Genomic DNA, 19,294 nt, shown 5'->3' on the forward strand with positions numbered 1-19,294 from the left:
TTAAATTCAGACTATTTCAAAGTGGTAAGAATAATCTATTAAGTTCTTATGTACCATCTATTAAAAAGCAAATTCATATATCAAAAGTCTTGAAGATAATCAAAAGCCTTGAAGATAATATTCTAAAGACCAATAAATTTCACTCCAAATTTTATCTTTAAAAAATTCTTTTGAGGGAGGGAGGTGGAGATGGGAAGGGATGGGAGGGGGAAACAAAGGAGGAAGCAACAATGCTTGATAAGAAATTTACTCAGGGGCTGGGAAGGTGGCTCAGTGGTAAAGCACTTGCCTTGCATGCATGAGGCCCTGGGTTCGATTCCTTAGCATCACATAAGCAAAAAGAAAAAAGCTGGAAGTGACGCTGTGGCTCAAGTGGTAGAGCACTAGCCTTCAGCTGAATAGCTGAGGGCCAGCACCCAGGCCCAGAGTTCAGGCCCCACGACCAGAACCCCTCTCCCCCCCCAAAAAAAGAAATGTACTCATTATCTTGCCCATGTAATTGTAAGCCCTCTATACAGTATTTTCAAAATAAATAATAATAATAATAAAATAAAAACCAAAAAAATTCTATTGAGCTGGGTACTGGTGGCTTATGTCTGTAATTCTAGCTACTCCGGAAACTGAGATCTGAGAATCACAGTTTGAAGCCAGCCTAGGCAAGAAGGTCCATGAGATACCTATCTCCAGTTAACCAACTAAAGCTGGAGCTGTGGCTCAAGAGGTAGAGAACTAGGACAGCACCCAGGCTGAGTTCAAGCCCCAGTATCAGCACAAAAAATTCCATAGAAACAAAACAAAAAGAATGCTTGACATGTCATTATATATCAGTAATATATCAATAAAAAGTTGGACCTAACCACTCTATTGTTAATACTGACCAAATAATAAAAATAACCCAGAAAATTTGTTCCAGGCATGAAGTGGGTATTTCTGCACTCATTCAGTATAATACTCAAGTTCTGCAACATTTTTCATATAGATCCTGTCATCTCTATTTAATTCCTGGACATTTAAGGATATTGTTGTAATAGTGACTAAGATCTTTTTACCCACACACCAATACTGCTAATAGAAAAGGAAAAAACTATTGTAGCTAATACTCATTTTTTACCCTGAAAAGTCTTAATGGGTAACCATAAGATTTTGAACTACCAACTGTTTTGTACTTTACACTGTTAAGCCTCCTAAATTTTTCTTCCCTGAATATGCTGCCTAAACTTTCCCAAATTCAACCTTCAAATTACTATTTATGGATCTTTTATATCAAATACCCTATAATGTATATTCACCACGTAAAATTTAAGGTATCAATAAGGACAGAGTTCTGTAACATATTTTTGCCAAGAAGAAATGTTACAAAACACTACTATACACTATTACCATGTGCATATTTTTTTACATTGTAAGTAAAAAAATAAACAAAACAAGGTCCAGAATAGTGTGCACAGTATGCTTTTCTGTAAGAAAGGAGGGAAATAATACATGTTTGTTTTTGCATAAAGAAAACTGGAGGGGCTGGGAAGGTGGCTCAGTGGTAGAGCACTTGCCTTGCATGCATGAGGCCCTGGGTTCGATTCCTCAGCACCACATAAGCAAAAAGAAAAAAGCCAGAAGTGGCGCTGTGGCTCAAGAAGTAGAGCGCTAGCCTTGAGCTGAAGAGCTAAGGGACAGAGCCTAGGCCCAGAATTCAGGCCCCACAACTGGACCCCCCCCCCAAAAAAAAGAAAACTGGAAACACCAGAAGCTAATCAAATTGATTGCCTGACATAGGGGGAATGGAAGTAGGGGTGAGAGCACTTCTTTTCACTGGATACCTTTTTATAGTATTTTGATTTGTACACCATGTATTGCCTATTCAAAAAATAAAATTAAAAATATATATATATTAAGTCCATAAAACAGACACTAAACTGCAAACTACTTCTCTTTGTGGGCTAGCATTCAACAAATTCATTCACTGAAAAAATATTTACTGAGCATTTATGTTCCAGGTACTCTTCTAACATTTGGGATATATCAATAAAATTAATATCCCTAACCTCTTGGAGTTTAAATCTTCTGTCGTTTATACACTCAATAGCAACATCAATTATTTCAATTCCTCCTAGCTAACTAACATTGGATAAGTTCCTTGACCTCTCCAGGCACCAACCTCTTCACCTGGAAAAGTACTGATAATTTCACTTGACATGTAGGAGCACAAAAACAATGATGACATAATATTCATCAAGCAGTTAGTTCAGTACCTGACATATAATGACTACTCAGGTCAGTGTTAGCTATTGTTATTTAACCATAATTTTTGAGGAGTAACACATACAGAGAGATTGTAACATTTCTATAAGAGGGGGCTAGGAAGGTGGCTCAGTGGTAAAGTGCTTGCCTGGCATGCATGAGGCCCAGGGTTTGATTCCTCAGTACCACATAAGCAGAAAAAGCCAGAAGTGATGCTGTGGCTCAAGTGGTAGAGCACTAGCCTTGAGCTGAAGAGCTGAGGGACAGCACCCAGGCCCAGAGCTCAGGCCTCACAACCAACAAGAATAAACAAATAAATTAATTAATAAATTAATTCTAGAAGGGGTAAAAAATGTTCCCTCTATAGAGAACAACAACAACAAAAATGCTTCCATCCCTGGAATCTTATCCCATGTCTGTGTTTTCCTCACTACCAGAAGGCAGACTCAGCACTTGTCTAATAGTATGGTACTCACTTAAATTATTTTCCTCCATCAGATTGAAGTGCACAAAACATGTATTTATTACAGTGTCCCTGAACCTAACAAAGTACTGGCAATACATGCTCATTAAATATTTGTAAAATACACAGGTCATTATAGTTGCAGACCATTTTTAAAAGGAAATGAGACAGACTAGAAGTGATAACCATAAGAACTGACCCTTAAATAATTGTTCCATTTTCTTAACTTTTAGTTACCTGTCCCTGTATTATTTCTTAGTCAAACTTTTGAAGGAACTTTGAGAAGTACCCGTTTTCTGAGAAAGTAAGCCTTTAAATAACCCCTACTAGGGGGGAAACACTAAAGAGAGGATATCAACGTACACAATCCCATCCATTACAACTATTCAGAATAGGAATTATTTTAGCATAGAGATCTGTAAGGAGCCTTTAGGATTCAGACCCTTCACAACCATTTCCATAGCAAAATTTTGAAATCACCAATGTGGTCTTCTTATCCCTAATACCCATTGGGTTAAATGTTCTCCAAAAACATGCAGGATGGTGAAGACAGAAAAGATGTTTGCTTTCAAAAGAAGAGGCTAGATGATACCACCTTAATGGCAAAGAAGCAGAGTTTTAAGCAATCTTAAAGCTACCATTCCCAAAACACTACAGCTCGCATTAACCCACACTTGTCAGAGATCTGTACATCAGGAACAATGGTATGCTATAAAGTATTAGATTCTTCTTCTATTACTGATGAGGGAGAACAGGAGTATAAAAACAAGTATGATTGAATGTTCTTCCTAAATTTTAAGGATGCACTGAAAAGAGGTACAATGAAAAGAGGTGCCAAGCTACTTCCAGAACAAGCACCTTTCAAAGAAGACAGTGACTCTCTATTAGAGCTTCTTTACAAATTAATAGGTTCTTACAGAGATTAACAACTTCTACCAGAGCTGAAGATTTAAAATTCCATCCTCACATATTACACACACACATATACACACACAACATATTCCAACTGGATTTCACTTTCTCATCTCAAAATATTTTTTTTCTTTTTTTTTTTTTGGGGGGGGGTCCGGTCATGGGGCCTGAACTCTGGGCCTGGGCGCTGTCCCTCAGCTCTTCAGCTCAAGGCTAGCGCTCTACCACTTGAGCCACAGTGCCACTTCTGGCTTTTTTTCTTTTTGCTTATGTGGTGCTGAGGAATCGAACCCAGGGCCTCATGCATGCAAGGCAAGCACTCTACCACTGAGCCACCTTCCCAGCCCCTCAAAATATTTTTTTTCTTAAAATAGGATTAGATCATCTATCACTGGCATATACCTTAAAATAGTTTTGTTTTATTCATTTCAAACATAAGATATAAAAACTAAGAATTCATATACGTTTAAATCATTCCCATTATTATCCGTATAAGTTAGGGTAAAATGAGAAAAAAAAACCTAGATTACTGACCTTCCTAAAAGATTATGTTTGTTACATACAATTCTAAAATTATTATACACTACAGATAGTAACAAAATAGTTCATTTTTATGAATTCAAAATCTAGTAAGTTGAATGGTATATTATTGTTGTTGGTGCATTCTATCTTTTTTGTGTGCTGGTCCTGGAGCTTGAACTCAGGGTCTGGGCGCTATCCTCAAGCTTCTTTTGTTCAAGGATAGTGCTTGAGCCATAGTTCTACTTCTGGTTTTTTTGGTGGTTAATTGGAAATAAGAGTCTCACATACTTTCCTGCCCAGGCTGGCTTCAAATCATGAACCTAAAATCTTAGCCTCCTGAGTAGCTAAGATTACAGGCATGAACCTCCGACACCTGACTTCTATCATATTTTTAAGAGTATTTTAATTCATAAATGGCAGCTCAAATCCAAGGAGCCAAATGCCAATTTAATTTCAATTTTTGTTAATGCATACCCTTAAAAAAAATCTACATTTCCAAAGCAGTAAGCTTTTTTCTTGATAACGGTTTTTGACACTCATACAAACTACTTCCATGTAACCCAAAAGACAAAGGAGACAGGATAAGTGAAAAGGAGCAAGTTACAAGAAACAGATTACCTACCATTGCTCTGCAGTGTTAATCCTGAGAGATCTAAATTTTTTAAAGGAAAAAAAAAAGGACCATTAATTATTACCATAAAATTATCTTCCATTATTTTAAATTTTAGAATATAAATTTAAACTAGAAATTACAAAATTATGAACCATTTCAGAAATAGCATAAATGCTATCAAATATACAAATTATTCGATTTTATGATTCTTAGTTTTCAAAAATCATGTGCTAAATGGACAAATTACCAATTTTTAGCTTTAGCTTTCAAAATAAAGGTTTATTCCCAAGTTCAAATTTAAATATTTGTATTTCATAAAAAAAATGGCTTTTTTTTTTTGGTGTCAATACTGATTTATGAATTCAGGGCCTTGGCTCTCACTCCACTTTTTTTCCTTAAGGAAAAGTCCTCTACCACTTCCGTCACACCTTTATTTCTGATTTTCTGTTGATCAGTTAGAGAAAAGAGTCTGAATAATTTGCTGCCCAAAGGGCTTCCAACCTTGATTCTCCTGAATAGGTAGGTGTGAGTGACTAGTACCCAGCTAAAAATGTAAGATTCTTTACCCTGAATTGAAGTCCTTAGTAATCCCCAAATATAAACTTTGTCTTAGCAAAATTAAAACACTTCTTATCTTTTTATTTATGTGTCATGAGAAACATAGTCTACTTACCAATTCCAGGTGAAACAACTCGTTCATAATGATATGGATTCACACAGACACTATCACATTTTAAGTCAAATGCATACTGACAATATTTAACATGCTTTAGTTCATTTTTATGAAGGTCAGGCCACCTCCACAGACGGGCATAGATCACATGAGGAAATCCTTTCCGACCAGCAACCTGAGGAAAAATAAACAACCATTTGTTTTTATTGTATTGTATTTGTTTTTATAGTATTATTTTATTGTACAGCGGGGTTACAGTTACATAAATAAGCTCATGAGTACATTTCTTGTCAAACAATGTTACCTTCTCCCTCATTTTCTCCAGCTTCCCACCACCCCCCAACTCTTCCTCTTCCCCCCGCCCCATATTGTAAAGGTCATTTCCAATGTAGTGTCTAGTGAGTATCACAGTTACATTGGTTCACCCTTTGTCCCACTGTTTTTGTGGTTCCCCTTCCCTACCCAATATACAAGATAAAGGGTACCAAAATAAAAAACAGTAATCACAGGGAATAAACCAGAGGAGGGGGGAACAAAATAAAAAAGAAATAACTGCAAACAGTACATTAAAAAAATCCTTTGTTTCCGTTTTAATTAGCATCATTTTATATAGTCCTATGTACATAGTTACTGAGCTACTGTAATATTCTGCTAGGACTATCTGAGGTATATACTAATTATTACAGATAAAGGAAATTATGGAGCCTATGTTTCTTTGGATCTGGCTTACTTCACTTAATACTATTTTTTTCCAAGTTTTTCCATTTCCTTATGAGTGAGGCGGAATCATTCTTTCTGATGGAAGCATAGAATTCCATTGTGTGTGTATGCATATATATATATATATATATATATATATATATATCACATTTTCTTGATCCATTCATCTACTGAGGGGCATCTGGGTTGATGTTCTATCTTTGTTATGGTAAATAATGCTTCAATGAACATAGTTGGGCTGGTAGCTTTAGTGTGGCCTAGGCTATGATCATTTGGGTAAATGCTCAGGAGTCTTTAGAGGAACCTCCATACTACTTTCCTGAGTAGTAAACAACCATTTATTAAACATCCGTTATGTGTTAGACATTAAACAAGGTATTTTGTAAATGTTTTTACTTCATCATCACATTTCTTATTCTTGGGATTTTTGACATTGTGAAATAAGCATTTGGTTTTGCCCTTTCCTTGTATACAACTCTATCTTGGACCCTTCAAAGTGATGTCTTTTTTCCTATGCTAATGAGTTGAATAAAGGCTGGCAGCCCCCAGCCTGCAGGATGGGAGCTAGTTGAGACCAATGAAGGACTGGTGGAACTTCAACCCCACTTTCCTACTGGAAAAGAGCTAGAGTTCATCACTAATGAACAAGATTTAATAATCAATCATGCTTATGTAGTTACTGGACCCTATATAAAAAATCCATAAGAACAAGGTTGGGATAAGAGCCTCTTAAACATATGGAGAGTCCTGGAGTATGCATCGAAAATGTACCACTCCTTATTCATCTATTCACACCTGTATACTAGTATCATTCATAATAAACCAGTAAATATGCTTCCTTGAGTTGTTAAGTGCAACCAATTAACAGAACCTAAGGGGGGAGGGGGATATTGGGGGCTATTTATACCATCTGAGGTTTGTGATTGCAATCAGAGATGGAAGAAGTATCTTGAGGATTCCTCAATCTGTGGAATGTGACACTATCTCCAGGTGGCCAGGGTCAAAACTGAAGTTTTAGAAAAACCCCAACTGGTATCTCCTGCATAACTGCTTACTTCCTTTTCTTTCTGAAGAATTTTCACAGAAGTGATATGTGTTATAAGTCTACAATGGGAACAGTGCTTTGAAAGGTTTATTTTCCAAATACAACTGCCATTTCATAAATGAGAAAAAGCTCAAAATAAATAATTTAAACCAGATGTGGTGGCTTATACCTATAATCCCAAGGCTAAAGTAGCAGTTCAAGATCAGCCTGAGCTACTTGGTAAAATCCTGTCTCAGAAAGGCAGAGTATAGTGGATCAGACTTCAGTAAAATCCTTTCTTAAAAAAAAAAAAAAAGGGGGGCTGGGAAGGTGGCTCAGTGGTAGAGCACTTGCTTTGCATGCTTGAGGACCTGGGTTCAATTCCTCAGCACCACATAAGAAAAAAAAAAAGGCCGGAAGTGGCACTGTGGCTCAAGTGGTAGAGCGCTAGCCTTGAGCTGAAGAGCTGAGGGAACAGCGCCCAGGCCCAGAGTTCAGGCCCCACGACTGGACCCAAAAAAAAAAAAAAAGTGGGGTGGGTGGGGGTAGGGTGTGTAGGACATAGTAGCTCACACCAGTAATTCTAGCTACACAGGAAGAAGAGATTGCAGCTCAAAATCAGCTTAGATCTGATCATAAAAATAATATATATATATATATATTTTTTTTGGGGGGGGTCCAGTCGTGAGGCCTGAACTCTGGGTCTAGGCACTGACCCTCAGCTCTTCAGCTCAAGGTTAGCGCGCTCTACCACTTGAGCCACAGCGCCACTTCTGGCTTTTTTTTTTTTCTTTTTGCTTATGTGGTGCTGAGGAATCGAACCCTCGTGCATGTAAGGCAAGCGCTCTACCACTGAGCCACCTTCCCAGCCCCCATAAAAATAATATTTATCGAAATGAACTCCAGGAAATGGAAACAAGTTCTTTTTTTTTTCTGTTTTGCTGCTTTTGTTTTCTTTGTGTTCTGTTCGTTCATTTATATGTTTTGAGGAATGTAAGAGGAGACACATAAATAGAGGGACAAAGGTGAAAAAATGCAGCAATGGTACTAACTGGAAACTGTGTTGAACATGAACTATACAACTTGTGTAGGGATGGAAGAGAAAATACTGGGAGAAAGCAAGGGAAGAGGTGATACTGCCCCAAAAGAAATGTAGTCTTTACTTGACTTACATAACTTTAATCCCTCTGTACATCACTTTTATAACAATTAAAAATATTTAAAAACACAAAAACAAAATCAGCATAGGCAATAGGTTAACATGATTCTATTTTAATCCATACAGATGGCAAGGTAGTAAGTGCTTGTGACCCCAGCTACTTGATAGGCCATAGACAAAGAGGATCAAAGCCCAAGACCAGTCTACTGCAAAACTAGAAACACCACCTGAAAACATAACTAACGCAAAAATAGAGCTGGGGTACAACCCAAATGGCAGAGTACCTGCCTAGCAAACATGAAATCCTAAGTTAAATCCTAGTACTACAAAATAAAATACATACATACATATATATATATATATATATATATATATATATATATATATATATATATATATATATATATATATATATATACACACACATGTATACTATCTCAACTATGGTAATACATTTAAGCTAAAATATGAAACTTTTCAAAGCTTGCACTCGGTTGCTTTTTTAATGTTACAGACACTATACCTAAAATCTAGTATGTTTTAAAAATCTATGTAAAATTTCTACTCATGCATAGAAGATATATTATATAGTTCTACATGAAAAATGTGACCAGTGAAATATTTGGTATTGGTAAAGCAGGTATCACACCTCTAAATTATAAAAGAATAAGCAAATTGTTTTTAAAGTTGAGTACAAGTGCTAAACATAGCTTTCTCAGGATACAAGGTTTCTTCTGTTTCTTATTTTTGTTTCTCAATATTTCTTGACTGACCTTTGAGTTTAAATAGTCATCTGTATATTCCCACAATGCATACTGGTAACAGAATACACAGGATTTACAAAGATGGAGCTTGCATTAAATTATCCTATAATAACTTAAGAGGAAAGAACAATGCTTTTAAATTTGCTATCACAAAGGACATAAAAAAAAAACTATTGGAGACCAACCTGAAGCCTTCCATCTAATGTTCTCTGTATGGTAACACATTTACTAGGATGAGCTCCATTTGTAGTTATAGCGGTTATTAAAGAATCCAATTCATCTTTTTTCTCCTTCAGCTTCTTTACCAAACTCTCAATTGCTCTTTTCGCAAAAGTTTCACTTTCTCCACCTTGTCTATGGCACATCAAACTATGTACAATGCTCAAACAGGCATCATTACTTGTTGGTGTATTCGTAATAGACATATTGTCCATTTGTTCAAGTTTTTTTCTTTTAAGTCAAATATGTCTCCAATTTCCAGAGCAATATTGATCTTCTAGAGGCAGTGAAAAATAGCTAATATTGCAAGGAAAACTGTAAGACATCTGGTGTTCAGGATAATCTAAAAGAAAGAGAAAGAGAGAGAAAGAGAGAGAGATGTGAGAACACAATGCACATTTCACAAAATAGATTCAATTATTTGGGAAAAGATAAAAACACTTTAGTTAAGTTGTAGAAAGACACAATGCAAATAAGTTTTTAAATAACTGATGCTTAGATTTTAATAAGACTTAGCAAAAATGCTGCTGTTTGGGGCTAGAAACCAATGGTTTACCCTTGTAACCCTAGCTACTCAGGAGGCTGAGATCTGAGGATCATGGTTCAAAGCCATCCCAGTCAGAAAATTCTGTGAGACTCTTATCTCCAATTAACCACCAAAAAGCTCAGCGATTGCACCCAAGCCCTGAGTTCAAACCTAAGAACCAAAACAAAACAAAGGAAAAAAAGTTACTATTGTTGACATTCCAAAAACATTTAAAAGTTAGTCTTTCTTATTAGAAACATACTCAATTACTTCTTATCAAGTATAATGTACTAAAGTAAATTTTCACTGCTTTCTATTTTTCCTGCACTATTCTAGTTTCAAACTTTCTTAGAATTAATAATCATAGGCTATGAAGGTGGCTCAGTGGTAGAGAGTTTGCTTTGCATGCAAGAGGCCCTGGGTTCGATTCCTCAGCACCACACAAGCAAAAAGAAAAAAGCTGGAAGTGGCGCTGTGGCTCAAGTGGTAGAGCACTAGCCTTGAGCTGAAGAGCTGAGACAGCGCCCATGCCCAGAGTTCATGCCCCACGACCGGACCCCCCCCTAAAAAAAAGAAAAAAAAGAATTAATAATCACTCAGTATTTAACAATGCTTCCCTTAGGTCTTTTAAATAAATGCCTATGTCCTCAATTCATTATAACCTCTACAGAAATAAGCAATTTTTTCATGTCTTTGAATACTTACACTTTCCAATATTAGATAAATGCATGCTGAAGACACATTTTCTAGATTATTAAAGATTACTAGCACTTGGGGGTTTTGTAGTCACAGATCTTCAATAAGGATCCCAATTTTCACACTAAGTAGTAGAACAGATAACTTACAACTCTCTGAAACTGTACTAAAAGGATAACTCAAGGAGAAAATCAGAAATTTTATGGCATATAGTGTTCAGTATAAAATAATACTAAAATATTTATTTGGAAGTGGTGCTGTGGCTCAAGTGGTAAAGTGATCACCTTGAGCTGAAGAGCTCAGGGACAGTGCCCAGGCCCAGAGTTCAAGCCCCACGACTGACCAAAAGAAAAAAAAAAGATTGGAGCAAGATATAACCACTCCCATGACCTGGACAAAACGTTCTAAAATATTTATCTTAATTGGTTTAAAAGGAGATTATCCTAAAATACAATGAAAATGTAAGAACTCAAGGCACACAACAGGAACAGGCAAATTATATGTATGAATGAAATGTGCCAAGTCTGTGCCCATCAAGTCAATAGCCACTATTCACTTAAAGAAGTGACATTTGAGAATGCTAGCCCACTACTACCAGATCTTCAATTTAAAGACAAATTAAAGAATGCCCAAGGTATGTGAACTATCAGTTGTAGGTGCTGGTGATTTAATTTGAAGGGAAAATAAAGACGAGAAGCAAAAGAAATCATTGCAAATACCAAAGCAAACACTCTAAACCTGAGCGGCATGGTGATATATACATATAATCCCAACTACTCAGGAGGCTGACGCAGGAACTCAAAGCCTGTCTGGGCAATTTAGCAGAAACCTGTCATACATGTAATTATTTTCCCAGGTACCAGGGTTAATGTTGGAACCTCACAGTCAGTTGGTCCTCTTTCTTGCTCACAGATATTGTTCTACCACTTGAATTACATCTCCAGCTGGCTTTTTGATGCTTCATTTGGGATGGAGTCTTTCAAACTTTTCTGCCCAGGCTAGCTTCAAACCACCATCTTTCAGATCTCAGCCTCCTAAAAAAAGTAAATTTTTAAAGGCTTGGATGTTGTTCAGTGGTAGAGTGCTTGTCACATATTAGAAGCCCTAGATTCAATCCCAGTACAAAAAAAAAAAAAAAAAGCAAAAACAAAAAACAAAACGCCTTCCAATTTCATCCAAGAGAACCAACAATTTGATATCTCTCAATGCCAAATTCACAATTTTAATTTCCAGACAGCAAGCTCTAGGGAACAAGGACTGTACTTAGCACTTGTAGATACAGCTATTACTAAATGTTATTAATGTCTTCACCATTACATACTCAGTTCCTACAAAAGGTAAATCTTCCAATGAATACATTGCTGCCTTGGTGCCAGTAGCTATGAAACTAGCTACTCTGAAGCCAGCCCAGGCAGACAAATCCAAGAGACTCTTATTTCCAATAAAGCAACAAAAAGCTAGAAAACAGAGATATGGCCCAAGTGGTACATCACTATTCTTGAGTGAAAAAGCCAAGCAAGAGAATAAGGCCCTGACAAGCCCCATACTGACCCATGTGCATGTGCATGCATGTGCACAGATGCATGCACATACACACAAGTTTTTATACAATTTTGTATATGCTTTCAGATGCTTTGTCATGCTATTTCTTTTGCCTAAAACATGTAGTCCTATTTATTAGCTACTCAACAAAGTCCTGTCTTTCAAAGTGTCATTTGTATCTTCTAATTTCTCCAAGAATTTTCTCCTAGCATGTGTTTTCTCTCAATTCCAAAGTTACTTTCCTAGTGTACTCACTCTTTTTCTTGCATTTCTTGACAATCTTCTCTCAGTTCAGATTTAAACACATTCCTATTACAGTTTAGCTTGTTCTATTATAAGTTATTTAAGACTACAAATACTATCATTGATACATTATAAATCCAAAAGATCTCTAACAATTTATAATTAAAAATGTTTGAGTGTAACTGCTTCTCTACAACTTCCCTATCAAATATCATCATTTCTAAAACTTGTGCTATTTGGGAACCTAATGGTATTGCAAAAGTTGCTTTAATCACAAGTTTCTGTGAACACAAGTGATAATGACCTTGATTTTAAACACAACTTTCTCATATCTGTATTTGTTATATTCCTATGACCACAGGTACCTACAGATCATTTTTAAGTTCCATACAAAGAACAGCACCAGCAAGGATATACAAATATATTCCTATACTATATATAGTACGATATTGGTATAAGTACAATTGCATGTTTCAATTAAAGTTCTAGAATGATGGACTGGGAAGGTGGCTCAGTGGTAGAGCACTTGCCTTGCATGCCTGAGTCCCTGGGTTTGATTCCTCAGCGCCACATAAGCAAAAAGAAAAAAGCCGGAAGTGGCGCTGTGGCTCAAGTGGTAGAGTGCTAGGCTTGAGCTGAAGAGCTGAGGGACAGCACCCAGGCCCAGAGTTCAGGCCCCATGACCGGACCCCAAAAAAATAAATAAATAAATAAGTAAAGTTCTAGAATGAGTGAACATGTTAACATCCTTTTCAATAGTATCATCTATAAAATGGGAGCAATGGCCAGGCACCTATAATCTTAGCTATTCAGAAGGCTGAGATCTGAGGATCATGGTTTGAAGCCAGCCAGAGCAGTAAAATCCATGAGATTCTTATCTCCAAAAAGCTGGAAGTGGAGCTGTGGCTCAAGTGGCAGAGCACTAGTCTTAAGGAAAAAAACCCACAAAACTCAGAGACACTGCCTAGGTCTTGTGTTCAAGCCCCAGAACCACAACAAATAAATAAATAAAAACAAAGCCAGGTACCAGTGGCTCATGCCTGTAACCTTTCCTACTCAGAAGGCTGAGATCTGAGGACTGCAATTCAAAGCTGGCCCAAGCAGGAAAGTCCATGAGACTCTTATCTCCAATTAACCACCAGAAAACTGGAAGTGGAACTGTGGCTCAAGTGGTAGAGTGCTAACCTTGAGTTGAAGAGCTCAGGGTCAGAGCCCAGGCTCAGAGTTCAAGCCCCATGACTGACAGGAAAGGAAAGGAAAGGAAAAAGGATAGGGAAAGAGAAAGGGAAAGGGAAAGAGAAAGAGAAAGGAGGAAAGAGAAAGGGAAAGGAAGAAAGCAAGTAGCATTGTCAATGCCAGTGTTGTATCTCTCATTTGCACAGCACTACAAACATAAGTAGATGTATAATCAAAGTAGTACTCAACTCTGTCAAACCAATTTTCCATTTTTGTAATTAACTAATTTGTACCATCTCTTAGGCTCTCCTGAAATAAATTCTAACCTTCTTTCATATTCATAAAAATTTTAACAATGTCCTAACTATAAGACCAAGAGTGGGGCTGGGAAGGTAGCTCAGTAGTAGAGTGCTTGCCTTGCATGCATGAGGCCCTGGGTTCGATTCCTCAGCACCACATAAGCAGAAAAAGGCTGGAAATGGCACTGTGGCTCAAGTGGTAGAGCGCTAGCCTTGAGCTGAAGAGCTTAGGGACAGCGCCCAGACCCAGAGTTCAGGCCCCACGACCAGCAAAAAAAAAAAAAAAAGACCAAGAGTGAAAAAGTAACACATAATCAAATATGTATGCCAATACATCATAAATGCTCAGCCATACCTACCCACTGACTTAAAAATGTGTAATAAAGGGGAGGGGGGAGGCTGGGAAGGGATGTGAAGAGGGGGGAGGCTGGGAAGGGATGTGAAGGGTAAACACAGGAGGAGGCTGCAATGCTTGGTAAGAAATGTACGCATGCCAGGCGCTGGTGGCTCACGCCTGTAATCCTAGCTACTCAGGAGGCTGAGATCTGAGGATCGCGGTTCAAAGCCAGCCCAGGCAGGAGAGACCGTGAGACTCCTATCTCCAATAAACCACCAGAAAAACTGGAAGTGGCGCTGTAGCTCAAGTGGTAGAGCACTCGCCTTGAGCTGAAGAGCTGAGGGACAGCGCCCAGGCCCAGAGTTCAAGCCCCACGACCGACCAAAAAAAAAAAAAAAAAAAAAAAAAAAGAAATGTACGCATTATCCTGCCCATGTAATTGTAACTCCTCTGTACAGTATGTTCACAAATAAAATTAAATTAAATTTAAAAAAAAAGTGTAATAAAGAAGTTAGAAGAATTGAGGGTGTGTATAGCTCCAGTGATACAGTAGTATTGCCTAACAAGAATAAGGCTCAGTAGCGCGCGCGCGCACACACACACACACACACACACACACACACACACACACACACACACACACACACACACACACACACACACACACACACACACACACACACACACACACACACACACACACACACACACACACACACACACACACACACACACACACACACACACAAAGTAGATGATTGCATCCTAAACATGACAGTTAGAAATTCAGAACTTTGGGAGCTGGAATGTTGCTTAGTGAGAAAGTGCTTGCCTAACATGCACGAAGCCCTGGGTTTGATTCCTAAGTACCACATAAACAGAAAAAGGCAAAAGAAATTCAGACCTAAGTGTATGTCAACGTGATTTTCACAGTGAACTTTTTTCTTTTTCTTTTCTTTTCTTTTCTTTTGTGATGGTACTGGAGTCTGAACTGTTTTGATGATTAGTTGGAGATCAAAGTCTTGCAGCAAATTTGTCCACCTAAGCTGACTTCAAACTGCAACTCAGATCTCAGCTCCTAGTTTCTTTTCTTTCTCCCCACCCCCACCCCCCTGCCCCGGTCAACTTGCCTGCCTGGGCTGGCTTAGAACAGTAATCCTCAGATCTCAGCCTCCTGAGTACTAGGACTACAGGTGTGAGCCCAGCTTGCACCTAGTTTGATACAGTGAACTCTCCCCAACACCAGAAACCAGAACTCAAACTCAGTATCTGACACTTTTGCTCATTGGCTGGTACTTTACCACCTGAGCTCCATGCCTCCAAATCCATACAGTAAACTCTTGAAAAAGCTCTCAATAAAACTAATTTAGAAATTGAGAAAATGTATTTCCTAGAAAATGGCCTAAGTATTAAAATGGAACTGGGTTCTAAACCATGTTTTCCTACTACATGGATTTCGGGGGAATTAAAAGACCTTGTGAGCTCAATTTTTCAGTCTCTTACAGAATGACATTTCACCACACACCACCAATGCGCCTTTCTAGAATTCTCACAACACTGCTTAAAAAGCAGTTCTACTGAAGAGGTTGAAATCTAGGCCAACCTGGGCAAAAAGTTTGCAAAACTCTATCCCCAAATCAAGTGGGAGAGTGCCAGGGTGCCAGCCAAACAAGCATGAGGCCCAGAATTTAAGCCCCAGTACCAGGTAGGGGGGAAAAGGGTGGGAGGGACAAAAACAGTTCTTACTCCATTAAGAACTACTACAGTAAAGCCAGGCACCAATGGCTCACACCTCTAATCCTACTCAGAAGGCTGAAATCTGAGGATTGAGGTTCAAAGCCAGCCTGAGCAGGATAGTCCGTCCATGAGACTCTTATCTCCAATTAACCTCCAGAAAACTAGAAGTGGCATTGTGGCTCAAGTGGTAGAACACTTGCCTTGAGCTGAAGAGCTAAGGGACAATGCCCAGGCCCAGAGTTCAAGCCCCAGGACCAACAAAAACAAAACAAAAGAATTACTGCATTAAATGGCAACGCCTTTGTACAACTACTTAAATTTTTTTTAATTACTGAATTACTGATTTTGGCTGGGTATAGTGGTGTGCACCTATAGTCTCAACTACTAGGGAATTGGTACTCCCATATTAATGAGAATTACCACTTATAGATAACAACGAACCTTATCTAGAGGATGGGGAAGGGCTTGGTAGTATACATCTACTTAGCCTTTGTGTGAAATTCTAGGTTCAGTAAAAAAAAAAAAAAATACTGATCTAAGAAGTTCAAATACGTGATCACTTTAAGTAACAAATGCTAAAAGAGGCAGGGTGGCAAAGTAATTTGGGACTACATAAGAAGGAACCCAGAAAATTCACACACCTATTAAACATATATATGTATAGTATGTATACACTATACTATACCTATGCCTTGGTATAATGTATCAGTCAGGATAGGATAGGGTATGTTGCAGTTATAATAAACCCCCACAACATCAACTGCTTAAAGCAACAATGTTCTGTATATGCTACTTGTTCATCACAGGTCAAATGGTGGCACTGTTCATTCCATCTCTTAGGGAATAGGAAGACAGACACTTTTCTTTACATATGTTATGAAATTATTAAATGACAGAGGAAGGGAGTAGTATAGCTCAAATGGTTTTCTAAAGTCTATTGCTTATGCTCACATTTGACGGGTCTGAGTCATATGGCCATAACAACAATTCTCAAGCAGCAACCAGCTTAGATAAATACTTAGCATTTTTTATTTTTTTGGTGCTGGTCCTGGGTCTTGAACTCAGGGCCTGGGCACTGTCCTGAGCTTTAGTACTCAAGGCTAGCATTCTACTACTTGAGTCACAGTTCCACTTCCTGCATTTTTTGGTAAGTGAAGGTAAGTCTCACTGACTTTCCCACTTGGGCTGACTTTGAACCAAAGTCCTCGGATCTCAGCACCCAGCTTACAAGATTTTTTTTTTGGGGGGGGGGATCAGTTATGGGGCTTAAACTCAAGGCCTGGGCAATGTCCCTGAGCCTCTTTGTGCTCAAGGCTAGCTAGCTCTCTACCCCTTGAGCCACAGCACCAAGGGGTAGTTAATTGGAGATAAGAGTCTCATGGGGGCTTTTCTGCTTGGGCTAGCTTCAAACCAAGATCCTCAGATCTCAGCCTCTTACATGGTTAGGATTAAAGGTGTGAGCCACCAGTGTCTGGCTCGAGATAATTTTGATGGCCACAAATATAAGGAGAAAATTGGAGCTAGTACTACCGGAAATCTAGTGGTATGGAAAAGGTCACTACTAAACATCCTCCAATACAAACGATAGTCCTCAGAACAAAGCCACAAATATAAGGAGAAAATTGGAGCTAGTACTACCGGAAATCTAGTGGTATGGAAAAGGTCACTACTAAACATCCTCCAATACAAAGGATAGTCCTCAGAACAAAGACAAATACCCAACCTGAAGTGTTAGAATGTCAAGTCTGAGAAATTGAGCTATGACTAGTTTCAAAGGGCAGACACAATGAGAGAGACAAAGCTCAGGGACAGCACCCAGGTAGAGTTCAAGCCATAGTACCAGCACACAAAAAAATAATAAATAAAAAAAATTTTTGAAAGGGGGGGCTGGGAAGGTGGCTCAGTGGTAGAGCGCTTGCCTTGCATGCCTGAGGCCCTGGGTTCGATTCCTCAGCACCACAAAGAACAAAGAAAAAAGCCAGAAGTGGCGCTGTGGCTCCAGTGGTAGAGCACTAGCCTTGAGCTGAAGAGCTGAGGGACAGCGCCCAGGCCCAGGCCCAGGCCCGGAGTTCAGGCCCCATGACCGGACCCAAAAAAAAAAAAAAACTTTCCAGGCAAAGCAGAATGCCAATGATTTAGGCCAGAAATCCTCACTATCTAGGAGACTGAGAGCTGAAAGATCACAGTTCAAAGCCTACCTGAGTAGAAAAGTCCACAAGACTCTATCTCCAAAATAACTAACAAAAAGAAGCACGCTTCAAGTGTTCCAGAGGAGCAAGCAAGCCCAGTAAGTGTGAGACCTGAGTTCAAATCTTCCAGTACTAGCAAAAAAAAAAAAAAAAAAAAAAAGGCAGGCTAAAGAAAAATTCCAGGAAAAAAAGCAGACAAATAAGATTTGTATTATATTATAGATTAGGTTTGTGAGGGAAAATAACAGCATTAGATTTGTAGTAGGAAAAACAAAATAAAACAAAAACTTCAGTGACAACATGGAAGAAAGAATCAAAGAACAATGATGAGCAAAACAGTAAAGGCCTACTGGGGTATGGGCACAGGAAAAAAGCGGAGTCAGTGGGGGGGTGTATTGGGGGGAAAGAGGGGGGAAGGACAGCAAAAACATGATACACTTCCCAACCAAGTTAACTGAATTATAAAGGATAAAAGCTTTTAAAAGGGGGAAACAAATTCAGTTTTACATATGCTCAGTCTGAAAAACTAGTAGAGATATTAGGGCTATATGAGAGTCAATAACAACAACACAGGTGCTAGACAGTCATGGTAAGAGTTAATGGGACATAAAGTCAGCAACAGAAACAGGTTTGTTCTTGTATCTATCTAATGTGTACTTTTCGTCTAGCTTTGCTATTAATCATAAGCTGTTTTTCACTAGAAAAACAAATTCTTAAACTACAAAGCCAGGTAATCAAACTTGTTAAAAGACTCTAAAATTAAACAGGTTGAGAATCAATCTAAGGTTTACATTTAAATTGTTTTAGTTAATGAGGGTTGGCATTGACTTCTAAGATGTTTGTTTACTTTTGAGCTTACTACATTACACATGCCAAATGTATTGTATTCTAGAAATTATGTGTCTTGATATGTGATTAATAAACTTTAGCATGGGACTCTCTTTCAAAGTGTTTAGGAACTAGGGTTGGGAAGGTGGCTTAGTGGTAGAGTGCTTGCCTAGCATGCATGAAGTCCTGGGTTCGATTCCTCAGCACCAAATAAACAGAAAAGGCCAGAAGTGGTGCTGTGGTCCAGGGACAGTGCTCAGGCCCTAAGTTCAAGCCCCAGGATTAGCAAAAAAAAAAATTAAGAAACAGTCATGACTAAGTCATTGGCACTGAGTCAGTGACAGACACCTATTTCCCTGCATAGGTTAAGATTCAAAATTTCATTCCAAAAATAAAAGCTAAACTCATATGTATGTG

The 19,294-nt window shown here is 38.3% G+C and overlaps 1 protein-coding gene across 4 annotated transcripts in view; it reads right to left on the reverse strand.

The window, feature by feature from the left end:
• Positions 1 to 19,294, reverse strand: part of Smad4 (SMAD family member 4) — a 57,781-nt gene that overhangs the window by 24,791 nt on the left and 13,696 nt on the right. For 2 of the 4 annotated variants that reach the window (XR_011373476.1, XM_070029127.1), the window contains exons 2-4: positions 9,271 to 9,647; positions 5,419 to 5,593; positions 4,755 to 4,784 (exon numbers count right to left, since the gene is read on the reverse strand). Coding sequence is in view for 3 of the 4 variants with exons in the window: in XM_070029127.1 (XP_069885228.1) it covers positions 4,755 to 4,784; positions 5,419 to 5,593; positions 9,271 to 9,519 (454 nt within the window). In the remaining variant the exon portion in view is untranslated. Of the gene's footprint in view, positions 1 to 4,754; positions 4,785 to 5,418; positions 5,594 to 9,270; positions 9,648 to 9,860; positions 10,082 to 11,409; positions 11,561 to 19,294 lie in introns of those variants that run through there. The other 2 variants (XM_070029128.1, XM_070029129.1) reach the window with 2 other exon arrangements.

The sequence above is a fragment of the Dipodomys merriami genome, unplaced genomic scaffold, assembly GCF_024711535.1.
Source record: "Dipodomys merriami isolate MVZ:Mamm:240054 unplaced genomic scaffold, mDipMer1.0.p SCAF_2, whole genome shotgun sequence".
Taxonomy (NCBI): Eukaryota; Metazoa; Chordata; class Mammalia; order Rodentia; family Heteromyidae; genus Dipodomys; species Dipodomys merriami.